The 19,400-nt window shown below is 45.1% G+C and overlaps 1 protein-coding gene across 1 annotated transcript in view; it reads right to left on the reverse strand.

The window, feature by feature from the left end:
- FAM184B (family with sequence similarity 184 member B) overlaps positions 1-19,218 on the reverse strand; it is an 80,576-nt gene extending 61,358 nt beyond the window's left edge. Inside the window, exon 1 of the mRNA XM_040966323.1 lies at positions 19,072-19,218. Coding sequence (XP_040822257.1) covers positions 19,072-19,218 — 147 coding nt within the window. The remainder of the gene's footprint in view (positions 1-19,071) is intronic.
- Between the last annotated feature and the right edge of the window lie 182 nt (positions 19,219-19,400).

Consider the following 19,400-nt stretch of genomic DNA (forward strand, 5'->3'; position numbering starts at 1 on the left):
GTCCAAGATACATGGATGAACCTAGAGGCCTTGTGGTAAGTGACAGGAACCAACCACGGGGAAACAAATACTGCATGACTCCACTTACATGAAGTAGCTGAGATAGTCCCATTTACAGAGATGCAACTTGATTTGCATGTGGCCAGCAGTACGTTCAGTGTGCCTGGCAAAGCAGCAGTGGATAGTCTAAAACGGTAGGTCCACTGGGGGAAGTTCCTGGCTCCTGGCTGCTGGCTTTGGATCAGCTCAGCTCTGGCCATTGTGGTCACTTGAGGAGTGAACCAGGGAATCAAGATCCTTCTCTAAATATGAATCTGACTTTCCAATAAAACCATAAATAAAATCTTTTTTACAAAAGGTCTGTTGGGCCCAGCGGTGTGGCCTAGCGGCTAAAGTCCTCGCCTTGAATGCTCCGGGAACCCATATGGGCGCAGGTTCTAATCCTGGCAACTGCACTTCCCATCCACCTCCCTGCTTGTGGCCTGGGAAAGCAGTCGAAGATGGCCCAAAGCCTTGGGACCCTGCACCCATGTAGGATATCTGGAAGAAGTTCTTGGATCCTGGCTTTAGATTGGCATAGCATTGGCCTTTGCGCTCACTTGGAGAGTGAACCATCAGATGGACGAAAGATCTTCCTCTCTGTCTCTCCTCCTCTCTGTATATCTGACTTTCCAAAGAAATAAAGAAATAATAGAAGTTAAAAAAAGAATGTATATAACAGTGTAAGCAACAATAAAAAAAAAAAAAGAATGTATATATATATGTATGTATGTATGGGATATATTTGAGTGGAAGAGCAATGGGAGGGGGCAAGGTGAGGGAGAGAAAGGGAGAGAGAGAGCCTGAGACGTTATTGTCTCAAAGCCAGGTCTGTTTGACTCATCATCTGCTGCCTTACTGGCACATAAGCAGGAAGCTGGATGGGAAGCAGAGTAGCTGGGACTCCAATAGTCGCTCTGATCTAGGATGCAGGCATTCCAACTGGCAGTTTCATCTGCTATACCACAGGGCCAGCCCAATCTGCTTGCTTTCGGATATAAATATTTGAAATACTTATTAGGACTGGTGCTGCAGTAGGCAGGTAAAGCTGCTACCTGTAGCTTCAACATGCTATATGACCAGCAGTTTGAGTCCCAGTTGCTCTACTCTGGATCCAGGTTCCTGTTAACGAGCCTCAGAGGGCAGTGGAGGATGGTCCAAGTGCTTCGGCCCTGGCACCCAAGTGGGAAACCTGAAAGAAGCTTCTGGTTCCTGGCTTCGGAGCAACCCAGCTCTAGCCACTTAAGGGAATGAACCATGGGACAGAAAAATCTCTCTCTCTGTAACTTTATCTTCCAAATAAATAAATAAATAAAATATTTTTAAAAGAAAGTATCTTCATATTTATGACCATGATACATGTTCATTTTTCCCTCATTTTTACATGTCTCTTATTTCTTTATGAATGCCTTGCTTAATTCCAATATAAAATTCAATCATATTTTGTTGCTTTGTACTGTTCTGTTGCTGGATGTTTCTGTTATTTTCAATGTGAATAATGGTGCTTAGAATGAATGCTTGCATTAAAACTTTTATCACAGTCTTGATTTCTCCCTTAGGAGATATTCTTACAATTAGAATTTGAGGATGAGAGAAAATGAGTATTTTTCAGATCAACCAAACATAATGTCGAACCACTTTTGAAAATGGCTAAATGGTTGTACCATTTTAACTCAGCACCAGCCGAGGTAGCACCTGCTCTGCCATACACACATCACTCTTGTATATTATTCTTCTTTAATCTTTATCATGTGCAAAAATTATTGATTTAATTTCCCTTACCCTCTTTTATTCTAACAAACCACCTAAATTCCGACAGATGCTGGTAAACTGGTGTGACAAATATACAAAATCTGGGATAAAACATTTAATAAATGTTAATAAGAGTAGTTTCATTCTCCCAACTTATTGTGTTTCATATTCTCATATTTTAATATAGCATTTCGACATCAACACTGTTGACATTTTAGCCCCCAGATTCTTAGATGTGGCCTTATATGTTGCAGCAGGGTTAATAGCAACCCTGGCCTCAGTACACTGGACACCAACAGTTTCCACCCAATTTGTGGCAACCAAAAATTTTTCTAGATGTTGTCAAACCTTTTTTGGAGAAAAGTGGGCCCTGACAGCAAATCATTGTTGTAATGGAAAACATATAGTTTCCACTTCATACCAATGTTAAATTTACATTCTTTAGTTTCTTCAACCTGATCATGCTTACGCAAAACTCTTTTATTGTCTTCCTTGCCAATAGGACCCCAATTTTGCTCAGCTATTCCCCCTCCTAGGGACTAACAGAGATAAATTGTATCTAATTATAGCTATTCTGTGCTGGCTTGGCACTCCTATTCTCCTTATTGGTGATTGGTTTCATCTTAGACATTGCACCTCATCTTGGACAGTGGCACCCGAAGAGACAGTTGCTTGAAGGACTAGTGAAAAAGATAACAGTGCTTAACAGATATTGTCCTATCTCAATGTGTTGCTTGGAAATGTAACCCTGACGGGAGAAACCACCAGCAACTGAGGGGCAAAAACATGGAGATCATGTTATATTTATGACACCCTTGGGATGCAGGACACCCAAGAGCCATTGGGAAACTCTCTGCAGCTTTTTGTTAGATAAGGTAACATAGTAAAAACCATCGATGCCGCAGTACACAATGCCTGAATGGATTACAGAATTTTGCGGGGTGGAGCTGCATTCAGGTGGTTGTAAAGAAAGACATCCACTGGGCCCTGCCATGCAGTGGGAAATTCCTTGCGGCCCTGCCTGCAGTGGAACAGTTCTCCACACACCTTCGTGTCCTCCACATCCACTGCAAGGACCCCAGCATGAATAGTAGTAACAGTACCACCAACAATGATGTGATCATTGAAAATAATGTATTTTTAAGAATGTATGTGTTTGTGTGTTTGTGGAGGGGTGTGTGTGTGTATGTGTGACAGAGAGAGAGAGAGAATGAATATAATTCTTCAATCTTTAGGATCTTTCTCATCACAAAACTATAGGTAAAGTATTATGCTGTAGATCTAACTCCTGTGTATTGCAAGTTTGTAAGTTCATTCATGTGTGTTGCTGGTAACGTAAATGGAAAATTCCCTTCCTTAACATTTTTAAGCAAACATTGGAGTTATATCTGATTTTTTTGGGGGGCCAGGAATTTCTTCATCCTGAACTTATTAAGAGAAGAGGTGGTGAAGAACGGAGTTGGTCAGAGTGCTGCGATAGCGGAGAAGAGGACCTCCACATGTTTTTAGCATCAACTTAGTCATCAGTGATCATTTGTTCAATAATGGTGAAAAGTTCAAATGATCTCTAATTGTTCTCAGCTTGGGTCTGTGTAACCTAGTACAGGCTGTGACATAACACATCGCTGGCTCCTGTAGCAGCAGCCAGGGAGCTGTCTGCTGTGAAGATAATTTAGATGGCTGCCTTTTCCCAGCTCCAACTTCTGTATCTGTTTTAGAAATGTGACAGGTGCAATTTTTCCAAGGCAAGAGGAAGAGATGGTTTGACCTCTGGTACTCACTGAAGCATCTGAGGAAGGCTGATTTGTCATTTTTATTGCATAAGTGAGGGTGCTCCCACAGTGAGGTAAAAGGGTGATAAATCTGGATCTTGGAGGCTGTTAAATGGTACATAGTCGGGGAAGGGCCTGAGTGACAGTTGCACACTGCTCAGGAACCACAACAACACATTTCTTCTTTCCATGGCAATCTACTGGGACGAGCACTGGCACAGTGATAGTGAGTTTGACTTCATCTCTCTTTGCTCAGATTACTGACCTGATTTAGGGCGGTAAGAAAATCAAGGAAGCTTAATAGAAATTAACATAAAGGATGGTTGGGAGAAGAGAGACAGTTTAGAACTTAGCTCAGGCATGACAATAATTCTAGCTTTAATTTCAGCTTATCTTATCACAGAGACAGTATAAATCTGAGGTCAGTTTTATTATCCTATCCTTTAAGATTCAAAAGAGGGCCCAGCATTGCAGCATGGTGGGTTGCATGATACCAGCATCCTTTGTGGGTACTGGTTACAGGCCCAGTTGCTCCACTTCCTCCCAGCTCCCTGCTAATCTGCTGGGAAAGCAGAAGAAAATGGCCCAGGCACTTGAGCCTTTGTCCCCTCATGAAAGACAAGGATTACATTCCAGGAATAAATTGACTTCAGTGTGGCCCAGCCCTGGCTTTTGAGGAGCCATTTGGGGGAGTGAACCAGTGGATGGAGGATTTCTTTTGGTAAATGTGCCCTTCAAAGAAATAGATAAAACTTTTTGAAAAGATTCAAAGAAAATATGACTTTGCAACTCTGAAATGCGGGGTAGGAACCTCAACACCATCTGCCTTTCAGATATTCAGAGGGTTGCCTTCAGTTCCTTCCTGTGCCTCCTACACCACAATTGTGCTTCTCTTGTTAGGGATTTCCTTTTTGTCTGGCTTCTGTGAACACTGTCCCATGTTAAACCTTGCCTAGATTCCTCCACTATCCAAGGCCTACCTGTACAGGCTGCAGAGCAGTATACTCACCTGTGGAATGGGAGTATTACAATATAAAGCGTCATATCCCTGCAAACAGTCTAAGGTGCACAATGAACATCTGAGTTCTTAAAGGTCATTCAAGAAATTTTTTCCAGCCAATCTCCACAGTGTTTTTCATCCACTTGCTTTGTCATTTACCTTGCATCTCAGTAGGCCAAGGTGAGTCCAAGGGGAGTACTGCCTCCAACATCTGTCAGGGCTTGATAATTTTCAGATGCTGCAGATAGACTGTGCTGGAGCCCAATGTGACTCACACCTGACTGATAGCACAGCTGGTTTATTTTTCCTGTATCACTCTTCATTGCTCCCCAAATCTGCACATTCCACGACAGTCATTTTGCATGGAATTCTCGTTTAAAATTTGTTTCCTATTATTTATTTTAGTTATTTGAGAAACACAAAGAGAATATGCATGCAAGAGTGCTGCCATCTACTCTTTTATTCCCCTAAAGGCCTACAGCAGCTGGTTTGGGCCAGGCAGAAGCCAGGAGCCAGGAACTCCATCTGGACCTCCCATGTTGACGGGTGGCAGGAACTTAACTACTTGAGTCATCATCTACTGCCTTCCAAGGTGCGCATTATCAGGAAGCTGGAAATGGGAGCAGAATCAGGACTTCAAACTGGAAACTCTGACATGGGATGCAGGGGTCCTGAACAGTGTCCAAACTGCTGGGTAAATGTTCACTCACGCTCAGAATTCTTATACAGAAGCTCATTAAATCACAACCCTCTGGAGAATATGAAAAAGGGGCCCGGCGCGGTGGCGCAAGTGGTTAAGGTCCTCGCCTTGCACGCCCGGGATCCCATATGGGTGCCAGTTCTATCCTGGCGACCCGGCTTCCCTTCCAGCTCCCTGCCTGTGGCCCGGGAAAGCAGCTGAGGACGGCCCAAAGCTTTGGGACCCTGCACCCGCGTGGGAGACCCGGAAGAGGCTCCTGGCTTTGGATCGGCATAGCATCGGCCGTTGCGCTCACTTAGGGAGTGAATCATCGGACAGAAGATCTTCCTCTCTGTCTCTCCTCTCTGTATATCCGCCTTTCCAATAAAATAATAATAATAATAATAATAAAAAGAAAATGAATACATCCTTTACTAAATCAATGAATTAATTCATTTTAGATGAAGAACTGATGCTCTTGACAAAGCTCAAGATGAACCAATCACTCCAACTGGGGTCTTGAGGTTCCAAGCCATTCAGGCTGCCTTGAGGTCTCTGCCTTGCCTACTTTCTGTATATGTGTGTGTCTCTCTTACTCTTTCTCTTAAAATAAACAAACAAATCTCCTGGGCACAGTGCAGGTGATGGAACACTATTAGGTATTGCTGGTTATGTGTAAATTACCCTTTCTAATGTTCAGAGGATGTAGAATCCTGAAGGATAACTGGGAAAATGGGGGCCCTAATATCTGGATTTCCCTCACGAAACTGACTCACCAGCAAGAGCCACCACAGTGCTGCAAATCTGCCTACGGACCAGTCAAAGTTCCTGGAAGAAATTCCCTCTGTCTTGAGGACCCTAGGACTTCCAGGAGAGACTGCCACTGAAGTCTCATCAAAGGTAGTGCCAAAGGTCACTTCAGCCCTGAACAAAGACATCACCCTAAAATGGTTGGTTCTGAAGAGTTTATTTGCTTCCAACTCCCTTTTGCTAGGGGAAACTTTATAGTCTGTGGTATAACTGGGAAAGGGCTACTGCTATGTGGAGGTTCAAGGTCAGGATACGGTTAAACTTTCTACAATGCACAGCACAGATCCCTCAACGAAGACAGAATTATTCAGCTGAAAACATCAGCTGTGCCCAGGTTGAGAAAGCCTTCCCTAAGCCATCTGCAGTCCTGGCGCACTGTCAGGGGAGCAAGGGGAGCTTGGGCTTGCAGCCCTTGTGTGTTGTCTGAATCAGCCTCTGTAAAACCTCAGACACTAAGGAAACCGAAAGCTTGAAATTGCCCCTATGGCTTTGACCAGGAGAATGGATTGCTGAGCTAGAATAGCAGGAACATCAGCAGTAATAGGCAGGGGTGAGCACTGGAGGCCCTTGTCCCAAGAAGACACAGGGAAAAGGGACCCAGCAGTAGCAGTGAGGAGGCACGAAACACAAGGACAGAAGCAGCTGCTGCACCAGCACTAGCAGGGACAGGGAGCAAGGAGTGTGGTGGCAGAGATTAATGAGGACCCCTTTTGCAATCGATAAAGTAAACCTTAACTGCCCTCCTGGTGTGCTCTACAGATCTAAGAATTTTTATTTCTTTTTCTCCATGTAGCATCTACAAGACAAGGAGGCCAGGTAGGCACTCTGCCTATTAGATGAGAACAAGGGTTCCGAGGACCACCCGGGGGCTCTCTAGTCACTGGAAGTAACTCTGTGATGCTGCCACAATGTCATTGTGTTCTCTCCCCAAATTCATACATTGAAGGCCTAACCTCCATGCAACCACATTTGGAGATAGGGCCATTAGGGAGGTTAGTTACAACTAAATAAGGTTGTAAAGTTTGGGCTCCAGTCCTTTAGAGAGAAACCAGAGGACTCTATGTCTCCACTGTGTGCTTAGAGGAAAGGCCAGATGAGGACACAGCAAGAAATCAACTCCTTGCAAGTCAGGAAGAGACACTCCTGGCACCAGAGATCAACCCTGCAGACATCTTAATCTTGGAGTTTCAGCCTGCAGAACAGTAAATATAGGTGTCTGTTGTTGAACCTTGCAGTATGTGGTATTCTGCTAAGGCATCCTGAGAAGACTGAAACAGAAGCCAACCTCTGGCTCTCAGCAACCCACTTGCCAATCCTGGCCCATCACTGCAGACACCAGGGTCACCAATACAAGTGCACTATGCCTCTCTGCACCGTCACCAATCAACAATGTCCCCCTCTGAAATGCCGACTTCATCAAACCCCTATCAACACTCTGCAGGCCCCTTCTTGAGCTCTTCTCGAAGGGGTTAACAATCCGCTAGGCTATGCTTTTGATTATTTTTTAAGACTTATTTTTATTGGAAAGTCAGATATACAGAGAGGAGGAGAGACAGAGAGGAAGATCTTCTGTCTGTTGATTCACTCCCCAAGCGCTGACCCGCAGCCAGGAGCCTGGAGCCTCTTTGGGTCTCCCAAGCAGATACAGGATCCCAAGGCTTTGGGCCATCCTTGACTGCTTTCCCAAGTCACAAGCAGGGAGATGGATGAGAAGCAGGGCCACTGGGATTAGAACTGGCACCCATATGGGATATCGGCACGTGAAAGGTGAGGACTTTGGCTGCTGGGCTACTGTGCTGGGCCCACTTTTGATGATCTTTTCTTCCTAATCAACAGTTTCTCTAAGAAAGCTTCCAAGAGACCTATTTCCACAAGAATCTTGGATAGTCTTTATATCAATGAATGGAAACAACCAGTATAGAGTTTGCATGAGATGTTTGTGAAATGAATGTCTATAAACAAATAAACACGCTGTTCTCCTTGAGATGGTATTTCCCAAAGTCAAGTTTCCAGTCTTTTCTGAGTTCCAGATCTACTCTAGTAGTCAACAAATATGGTCGCATAACAAAAACCTCCCAAACAGAATCACTTACAGGAAGAGGCAGCTGAGCTGCTCTAGACCGGCTTGGCTGTGTGCAACTTTCCTATTCTTCCTTCATATCATCTGAGCTTGGCTTTGGGTGCTGAGCTGCACTGGTGTCTGGCTCCACCAGGGTCAGGCTACAGGGCAGCGACCATGCAGCATATTGTTTCTATGGCAATCATCAAACTCTTCAAGCTCGCTTGAAGCTCTGCCTGTGCTCCCATCTGCGCGTTTCACAGGTTCAAAGCAAGTTTCAAAGAGTGGCCCAACATGAAGAGGATGAGCAAGTCATTTTGTTTTTGAGATTGGAAAGGGAGAAAGGAGTAATTCTGTATTCACTGGACATGCAAATATTCAAACTGGAACAACTAGGTGTCAAATTGTCTACAGATGTCTCTTTGACTGTCTCATGATATCCTCAAATTTTCTGTTTTTTTTTTTTCTAAGAATCAGTCATCCATTCAGCTCCTCCTTCTGAAGAAAGAATTCAGTCTTCTTGTCTCTATCCTACCAGCAGGGGATTTGGACAGAGCAATTCCTCTAACTTCGGAGTCACTCCCCGCTCTGAAACCCCTCCAGCTCTTCCACTGTAGACATGTGCCTGATTCTTATTTTACATGCCTTGTAGATGTTGCAGCCCTACCTACTCTCAAAGGAAAGTTCATGTCCCACCTTCCATTTTATTCAGTGCTAATTTGTCCACTGCCTGTAAACCCCAGTTACCAAGGTCCTTCCATGCCTGCTGTTTCAGCTTGCCTACTGTGATGAGAGAAGACTGGATACTGAATAGTCCCTTTGCACTCTGATCTCTACCACTGGAAACAACGTTCTCTGCCTCACTCTTCCTGGGATCAACACCTTATAGCCTCGGCAATCAGTCACATCTCATGGAATTGACTTTGTGAACCCCAAAGGGGGGGGGGGGTCAGAGAATGTGTTGCTGATCAGCTTTGCTTTCCTGAGGCCTGTCTTAGATTACATTGAGCCCCTGCATCTGTCTCTTTCACTGACCCACACAGCTTATACTCGGTTCTAGTCCCTTCTCTTACATTTATTAAGGTTGTTGCCAGATAATTTCATAGTCTTCTTCAGGACAAATGGGCCCTGTTCCAGGGACCTAAAGACAGAAATAGTAAGTCTGGACAGACATATTCTGGCAGCACAAAGAGGAAAAGCTTTGCAAGATGAATGTTGGCGTACTGCTGGCTCTTGCCTGCTGTATTAATTTCTCCTTTAAAAGAAAGCTGACCCATTTTTCCAGCCCACAGCCCTAATGGACTCTTACTCAGAGGCCATCCTTCTCCCACATAAAGAGCTGTATTGTGTTTAATGATAAGCCTTTTAATGGACTTTGCTATTTCTGGGTCTTAGAGAAAATGCTATTAATGAGGTTACAAGTGCAGGGAATAGCAGATGTTGGCAGGACATGCTTTTTCAAGGGCAGACTCCCCTGCAGGAAATTGAACAAAAACTAGAACATAGGGTCTTTTTCATTTCCTTGGAGCTGGTTTGCGTTTATTAACCTAGCCAAACTTTGCTTTCCACATATGAAGACATCAAATCTGCTGCTGCTGCTGCTGCTGCTGCTCCCCCAACTCCTATCTATGTGTTGCATACTCCGCCATCAACTACAAATGTTTCTGTCATTCTAATCACAACAAAATTATCAGCAGAGTGCAAAGCCAGAGCACAGAGGTGAGTGAACCAAGCAGGCTTACGCCTGACTCTTCCAAATAGGTCAATGCCTACAGAGACGAAACACAACATGAGGAGAGATGGAGGAGAACTGCTGGGAGATTCACTAATCTTTCTTTGACTGCCTGGAACAATAACAGCTCAGGCCTCCAACCTTCAGATTCAGTCTTTGAATCAAAGCCTGCAGCTGATTGGATGTGCCTACTGCCAGAGCAGTGCACTGGTCATCTCTCATCTCTTAGGGAGGCCCTGTGAGCTGCACCTCTAACTGGCAGGTCTATTGAAGCTCATGCCTTCTCCCCTTTATGGGGGTTCTTCTGGGTTTGCACCTGCTGGCACTTACAGTGACATGCTTGCTTCCAGTGATGGTTCAGTACTGTGGACACATGGGAGTTTTGCTAGTGTACATACTACTGGCACCTTGTGGCATTATGAGAGGTACTGAAAATCTGAATTACCAGATGAGATCCTTGGCCGGTGCTGCGTTGATCTGAAGCCAGGAGCCAGGAACCTCCTCCAGGTCTCCCATGTGGGCATAGGGTCTCAAGGCTTTGGGCTGTCCTCAACTGCTTTCCCAGGCCACAAGCAGGGAGTTATGTGGGAAGTGGAGCTGCTGGGACTAGAACCAGCGTCCATATGGGATCCCAGCGCATTCAAGGTGAGGACTTTAGCTGCTAGGCCACACCACCAGGCCCCCAATTTCAAATATTAACCTGTTAGGGTGACATTTTGGAAGGCCAGAATCACGGCACTGCATATTAAATCACTACTTGTGATTCCCGCATCCAATACCAGAATGTCAAGTCTAGCACCTGCACTTGCATTCTAGTTTCCTACCATTGAACCTGAGAATTCAGTACATGGTGGCCTGCCAGATTTGGTCCCTGACACTACGCAGGAGACCTAGGTGGAGTTCCTGGCTCCTGGATTACGTCTAGCCCATACCTTGCTGTTTTAGCCATTTGGGGAATGAACCAGCAAATGGAAAATCTTCCATACCATCTCTCTTTGCCTCCCTCTGCCTCTTTCTCTTTCTACATTCCCCACCCAACAGGCCCCTTCCTCCATTTTATTCCTTTTTAAAGACTTACTTATTTTTATTGGAAAGGCAGATTTACAGAAAGAAGGAGAGACAGAAAGAAGGGTCTTCTGTCCACTGGTTCAGTCCTCAAGTGACCACAATAGCTGGAATTGAGCCAATTCAAAGTCAGGAGTCAGACGCTTCTTCCAGTCTCCCACATAGGTGCAGGGTCCCAAGGCTTTGAGCAATCCTCTACTGCTTTCCCAGGCCTCAACAGGGACCTGGAAGGGAAGTGGAGCAGCCAGGACATGAGCTGGCATTCCATATGGGATCCCAGTGCATGAAAGATCTAGCTACTGAGCCATGGCACTGGGTCCATCCCTTGTTTCTTCTTTCCCCCTCTCTCCTCTTTCATTCTGCCTTTCAAATAAATAACAAATAAATATTTTTTATAAAATAAGGTGATAAATCCTTTTTTAAAAAAATAAAGTCTGTCCCCAAACAGCTGTTCACCTGATGATTTCAGTGGGGAAGGAGAATTTCAATTAGTGGGCTCTCTAAAAATCCAACTGCAGAGATCCTAGGCTGAAACTACTTGTGGGGAACTGTTAAAGTATTTATAGCATAGGGCCCGGTGACGTGGCCTAGCAGCTAAAGTCCTTGCCTTAAACATGCCGGGACCCATATGGGCACCGGTTCTAATCCCAGTAGTTCCACTTCCCATCCAGCTCCCTGCTTGTGGCCTGGGAACGCAGTCAAGGACGGCCTAAAGCTTTGGGACCTTTGCACCCATGTGGGATACCTGGAAGAAGTTCCTGGCTCCTGGCTTAGGATCGGCATAGCATCGGCTGTTGCGCTCACTTGGGGAGTGAATCATCGGATGGAAGATCTTCCTCTCTGTCTCTCCTCCTCTTTGTGTAGCTGACTTTCCAATAAATAAATAAAATCTTAAAAAAAAGTATTTATAGCACAAATTCCTTCATTGGGCAAAGCAGCTTAACCTGAGAATGCGGAACTTCTGAATGGCAGTGTAGTGTATTTTTTTGGGTATGCTTGGAAAAGTTCTGGCGATCAAAGTTACCACTTCACGCAGAGTAGCACAACCAGACACCAGAGACCATGTCTTCCTGTATCCCAGAAACCTACTCACGTAACACACATTATCAGAGACAATGCTGTTGGATACGGAGTAGAATGTAAGGTCGGCCACTTAGGTGGGAATGTAATGAAGAGCAATCCTTTCATATAAAATCAGAAATCTTGAGGAAAAATATACTGTCTACATGAAGTTATCTTTAAAACAAAGTTGACTTGCTTTCCAAGGGATGTTTCTCATTCTTTTTTTAAGATTTATTTATTTTTATTGGAACGTCAGATATACAGAAAGAAAGATCTTCTGTCCAAAGATTCACTCCCCAAAGTGAGCGCAACGGCCGGAGCTGAGCCAATCCAAAGCCAGGAGCCTGGAGCCTCTTCAGAGTCTCCCATGCAGGTACAGGGTCCCAAGGCTTTGGGCTGTTCTGAACTGCTTTCCCAGGCCACAGGCAAGGAGCTGGATGGGAAGCAGGGTCACCGGAATTAGAACCGGCATCCATATGGGATCCCAGCAAGTGCAAGGTGAGGACTTTAGCTACTAGACTACCACACTGAGCCCTCACCCTTTTCATATGAATGAATATAAATTAAAATTCAGGAAGAATAAAAGTGAACACAACTGGAAAGCCATTGAACCATTTGGGACTAAACTTGTAATTTTTTTTCTTAGTTCCTCTATGGCTAGTATCAACTAACCTGTTCATTCAAAGAGGGCTTTTTAACTCCCAGTTAAAAGAGGTCAAATTTCTCATCTGTAATTGGAGAAATTTCCTCCTTGGGATATGTTGTGAGGAAATCCACTGAAATGTTGGGTGTAACCAGTGCTGGGCTGATACGAAGATTGACAGATGTTCATTGCAGTTCCCTTCCTGAGTGGGAGGAGCCACACAAAGGATCAAGGATTGCTGTTAAGCCATCATACCAGTAGCTTGGAATAAAGCTAGCTCTTCTGCGGGACTGAGAGTCCACACAGTGCTGCACGGCACAGGGAGGATGCCTGTGCCAGGGCAGTCCTCAACAGTAAGTTGTCACTTGAGCCTTACGTTGCCAAGGCTTAAAGGTATGGAAGTTTCGTTACACTTACTGACTCCATACACTTCTCGGAAAACGCCCTCCTGCTTGAATTAGCTAGTTCGGGGACATCTAAGAAGCTCCTTTCCAGATTGCTTTAGGATTCTTGATTTGAAAACTGCAGATCTATCTTAACAAGCCTTATCTGTGAAATCTGTCAGGGAGTCCCCAAAGAAACCTCATCTGGGATGACCTCAGATCTGATTCCCTGTGTGCCAGCCAATGCAGGTTCAGGTGCAGTCTGTCAGCTTCACCAGCCAATGCGTATACTGCTGGATGCAGCTGGCTGGTCAGTTCTACCCTAGCCTCGTATCTCATGCAAACCAACTGGTGCTGCAGCCCAGCCCAGCCAGCCCACCTCAGACCTGGTCCTCACATATACCTGCAGTTGCCACATCCTAGTCAGGACAACTCTCCATAACCCACAGTAGCCCCCTGCCCCCAGCCCTGGTTTTTGGATGTACCAGCCTCTGCTTCATCTGAGCACAGTCCAGCCCATGTCTCATTTGGTTCTTGTGCACACCCATGTGTGCTGTGGTTAGAAAAAAGCCAAGGAGAGAGAAATATTTAGCAGCTAGTCAAATAGGAAGCACTGAGGTTAATTACAATGGTTGACATTCAGAAAGGCATGTATTTCAGCTTTCTTCTCCCACAGTATGAACACTGAGACGATTCTGCAGCAGCTCTGCTCACACACTCTGTTAGAGACAATGGTGTGACTGCTCTCAAACACTGCTGACACCTTCACAGACCAGGCTGTCAGTTCACATTCTGACTATTTAGTAGCCTCTTTGAAATTACTCACTATATTCTGAGCCTCCACAGTAAGATGATATACCTGGAAAATGCTCCCAGGTTGCCCAAGGGGATCAGAGAAAGAAGTGCTTTTCTCACAGCTTGGTCATCCAGTAAAATCTAAAGCACACCAGCGAGTCTCTCAGGGACAGGACATTTGCTTTTGGTTTCTCAAAGAAGTCTTATTCCTAACCATGGGGGCTTAGGACATGAAAAAGCAAAAGCTACCTCAGGTTGGAACCTTGTGTTTGGGGAACAAACTATGTTAGGGCGATCTGCAGGCAAGGCAGCATTCAGCTTGGGCTGAAGCCATCGGATGCAGTTGTTGTTCATATTTTTTTTATTACAGATTTATTTTTATTGGAAAGGCATATAAGATTTCTGGAGAGAAAGAGAAACAGACAGACAGACCTTCCATCTGCTGGTTCACTCCCCAAATGGCCACAGAGCTGAGGGAAGCCAGGAGCCAGGAACTTCTTCCAGATCTCCCACATGGGTACAGGGTTCCAAGGCTTTCTGCCATCCTTCACTGCTTTGCCAGCCACAAGCAGGGAGCTGGATAGAAACTGAAGCAGCCTGGACATAAACTGGCATCCATTTGAGATCCCAGTGCTTGCAAGGTGAAGATTTAGCTGTTGAACCAAGAAAGAAATACAGCTTCCTTCTCCCATACATTAGCCTCCCATGCTGTATTCTGGATGTCCCTGCTCAGCTTGCTAATAGATACGGAAGTGAAATGTGGGAACTAAGTGTCCTACCTGTCTTAATGCATACGGAAGTGACTTCTGGGTTCTGGATATCCTAGCTCTGTGTCTGTGTGTGTTTGTGTCTGTGTGTATCTGTGTGTGTGTACATACATATATCCATATCTATATATGAAATTGATGCATGAAGGAATGTTCACTCTTCCTGCATCTGTATCTCAGATCCTCTATTTCTGCATTATGGTTGGTGCCTCCCTTGACCCCAGGTAGAACTGCTGTGCACACAAAAGGTAAATACGTAAAAGGTTCCAAAGCGTGTGTAAAATAAGACCTTACTAACATGCAGAAGTTGTAGCCACTTGATTCAGCTTTGCTCTTGAAAGGTATTTAACAAACTGACAGATCTGAAACAAGAGTGATGAAGAGGATCCCGGGGGGGGGAGGGGAGGTATTTCACTCCTTGATGGCTCCTGACATTAAGAAGCCTGCTGGCATCCTCCTAGGTCCATTTCCTCTAACTACTCCAGATGAGAGATGGTGCCGTGGGTCCACATCTCTTCACTTATGGTCTGGTGCTTGAGAGTAAGCCCACACTTCAAGAGATGGTTCGTGAAGAATACTCACTCTGACTGCTTTTCCTCTTTTAAATAAAAGGTGCATTTGGGCAACACCTTCCTTCCTTCCTTCCTCCCTCCCTCTTTCTGTCTTTCTTAACATTTATTCACTTTTATTTGAAAGGTAGATCCACAGAGGAAAGAAGAGACAGAGAAACGGTCTTCCAACTGCTGGCTCATTCCCCAATGGCCGCAACAGATTGCTGAGCAGATTCTAAGCTGGGAGACAGAAGCATCCTCTGGGTATCCTACATGGGTATAAAGTCCCAAGGCTTTAGGCCATCCTTTGCTGCCTTCCCAGGCCAGCAGACAGTTTCATTGGAAGTGGGACAGCTGGGACATGAACTGGCACCCATATGAGATGCCGGCAACACAGGATGAAGGATTAGTCCAACAGCACCAGCCCGACCATCCTTCTTTCAATGTTGGCATTGGGAAATCCCTGGATAAGATCGATTCCACCTATCCTGAGGATGAGGTAGTGCAGAGAGCTATAAAATGAAAAATCAGATGGAGCTTTTCTAGAGGATGCAAAAACAGAGTTGGACAGGTGCAGGGATACCTGTATCAGAGTACCTGGCTCTGATGCCCGGCTCCACTCCTGACTCCAGCTTCCTTGACTGCTCACTTTGAAAGGCAGTAGTGACAAATTAAGTGACTGGGTTCCTGTTATCCATGTGGGATTCCTGGATTGAGTTTCTAGCCTGCTGGCTTCTGTCCCAGCCAAGAGCCACTGCAGGAATTTGGGAAGTGAACCAATCAGAGGATGGGAGCTCTTGCTCACCTTTCCTCCATCTTAAATGAATATATTTAGATATTTATAAAAAGTAGATTAAATGTTGTGTTTAGCTGAGCTACAACAAGGACTGACTACTTGGGCCTGGCGCAGTGGCCTACCTACTAAAGTCCTCGCCTTGCATGCACTGGGATCCCATATGGATACTGGTTCTAATCTCAGCAGCTCCACTTCCCATATAGCTCCTTGCTTGTGGCCTGGGAAAGCAGTAGAGGACGGCCCAAAGCCTTGGGACCCTGCACCCATGTGGGATACCTGGAAGAGGCTCCCGGCACCAGCTGTTGCGGTCACTTGGGGAGTGAATCATGGGATGGAAGATCTTCCTCTCTGTATATCCTGTAAATCCTGCAATTTACAATCCTGTGAAGGATTGACAAAATGGAAGACAAGAAATTCAGTAAACTCCAACATTCAAACTTTTTTGTTTTAAATTTTAAGATATAAAAGGGACAGATTCCCCAATTCACCTAGTGGCAGTTTCAACAAAGAGCATTGAGGCAGTGGTCAGGAAACATCACTAAAGATAAAAGTCACTGATAATTATCTAGAATTAAGGAAAACACACAAGTCTTCCTTAGTAGAAAGCACTCTCCTGGTTTTGCAGAGGATAAAGCTAAATTAACACCAAGACCTGCTGTTAAAACTGTTAAACGGCAAAAATAAGCAGACACTCAAATGCTATTGAAGAGCAAAGATGGGTAATTTGTAAAGGAATGAAAATTAAACAGGCAGCAGAATATTCAACCAGTAACAACAAGTAGCCCATGATGAGGGAGTTCCCAAAAGTGAACTGTGGGAAAGTAACTACTCATAGAATTTTATACCCAAAGTATGATTCAACAGTCATAGCCAAATAGACATTTTCCAACACACAACAAATTACCTTCCTCACTAAGAACCTTACAGAAAAGAATACCATAGGACAGCATTTTTGCACAAGAAAAATGAATGCAACAGAATACTTTACATTCTAGGAAAAAGGTGATCAGAGAGACCTGCGTCAGTGAATTTAATTAAGTTTTATATAAAAGCTATTTTATATACCAACACTGTAAAAACTCTAGGGAATACTGACAAGCTTGGGAATGGGCAAAGCAAGCCACCTTCTTCGGCAGAAAGAAAGCCTGAGGCAGTTAAATACAGATGACTAATCCAACAGAAGACAAGAACAGAGCAAAAAGAAGAAAGGAGAAAGAAGAGTAGGCAAAACATACAATACAATGGGATGATAACCCCAAATATATCAGTAATGACAATAAATGCACACAGATTAAATTCCAAAGTATAGGATACAAATAAAATTCATAAATTAAAAATGGAGTGTGACATGGAAATAGCCAAGAAAGGTGGCATATCAATATTAACATTTCTAATTTCAGCAATAAACACAAAAAATAGTAAGTAGAATTACGATATGATAAGAATCAACCCTGATTTCTAATGTAGAATATGCTTTAAGAAACATGGTCAACCATGTGTCTATGAATGTCTGGCTCTGCATTTCTTTATCTTCACTGCTTGGCACCTAATAGGTGCTCTATGAATATTAATGCGTGGAATGGTCACCATTTTCTATGAAATCATCTGTTCATTTTTTGTCACACTGAGGCTAAGTGTCACATGTTAATCATTGCTATGCTACTGATACTCAGCACCTTGCCTGGTACATAGCAGACACTTCATAATCTCTTGGTGAATTCAGGAGTCTTTGCTTTCACAATGTCTTCCACAAACTGCTCCTGCCTATTTGTTTCTGCTTCTACAGCATGCATTATTGGACGGAGCTAATTTAGCAATTGATGATATTGTAATGTCATCTACTTTCTCTCCATGTTTGAAGCCTTGTTTCCCCAAAAATATTTCAGATTCTTTCAGAACAAAATGTCTTACTGTACTGTGCCAAATGCTTTTAATTGTTTTTTGAGGGGGGAGGGTTGATTTTTATTACTTAGACCAATGTAAGTCAGGTCAATAGTGCCAATCGTCCATGCCAAGGGTCCACTCAAAGGGCTATCTTCATTTCCTTTTTTCAGTCCCTGGCTTAAACAGAGCATGGTTTGGGGACACTTCATGTGCAAGGAATGTGGAGTCCATGGGAGGGGCACAAGAAGGTAGCTATTAGTGTTTGATTACAAACTGTGGGTTTAATTCTTTCTGGAAAACAGTTGAGACAAGGGGAGGCAGGAACACCTGTTACTACACACACACACACACACACACACACACAGTGGGCATGAGAAGTGACAGGGAGACATGTTCCATACACCTGAACCTGACCTCCAGCTGACAGGATGGCTGTGAGATAGGAAACCCATGGAAATGGTTGAATCCCCCCACTTGAAACCTTAGGCACAGAAGACTTGGAGGATGGTCCCTTTCTGCAGGCACGACACAGACACAAGAGGGAACCATGACAAGCAGCTAGCTAGCTGCAGAGGCTAAGAGCACTACTGCATCTTCCTGCTAGAGTTTAGGAGAGAGCCACAGCCTGGCAGTTGTAGGCAGAGCCCTAGGAGGAGGGAGGGCACAGGGCTGGCTGACCTCCTAACGTCCTTCCTACTCCTATAATTACAGGGCGAATCGGGCTCTTCCTCACCCATGCTCCTACAAGCGTCTGGATAGTGAGTCCCTTGGGCTGCCTTCCAGGTTGGGTACCCTGTCACACAAACTGCTGGCACTCAACAAATGACTCAAACATTTGTCGAGTGGAGGCATAAATGAATCCAGTGTTTCATTAGGGCGCACATGACCTCCCCAGCTGTGAAGTCCTGTGCTGAATGAAATCACAACATTCCAGGCACGATCACAAGGGCAGAGCTAGTGAAGGAAAACTACACACACGCGGGCATACACACACACAAACACACTCACAAACACAGGCACGCACACACATGAATCACATCCTTGCCTAGGGAAAAGCAGAGACCAGAGCAGGCAGGCTGCGGGAGTATCCGTGGCAGGGAGCCCCCGCCTCTGCCGCTTTAGCATGGGTCCTCTGGAAGGTCAAGACGCTCGGATTTCGGACCACTTCCTTTCAGGGTTGACAAAGTTTGTCGAGATTCGGCCCCAACCTCCCTAGGGAGGCGCGTCTGCACTCGCTCCCCCAGCCCAGGCACGCTCGCCGGTCCGCAGTGCCCGGCCTTACCTTGGTGAGCTGGGCGATCTTTTTGCACATTTTCACGTGCATCTCGGGATCGCAGTCCATTCTCCAGGCGGCGCCACCACGAGCGTCGGCTGTGGAACTCGGGCAAGTCCCAGGAGGGTGAATTTTGTTGTTGAGGACAGAAGCCATCAGTAAGACGCCCTCTGCACCCAGAGGCTCTCTCGCTTGTATTCTTTCTTCCTGCCTGCCGTGGGCACGTGCGTGCGTGGGCGTGTGCGCGTGTGGGCTTTCTCGGGAGAAGGTGGCACTGCAGTCCCACCGCCAGCACTGCCGCGTGGTTCTGCTCGCCGGAGGCGTATGCCTCCTGGGCG

This window comes from Ochotona curzoniae, unplaced genomic scaffold (genome assembly GCF_017591425.1).
Source record: "Ochotona curzoniae isolate NIBS_2020 unplaced genomic scaffold, NIBS_Ocur_1.0 scaffold_4505, whole genome shotgun sequence".
NCBI lineage: Eukaryota > Metazoa > Chordata > Mammalia > Lagomorpha > Ochotonidae > Ochotona > Ochotona curzoniae.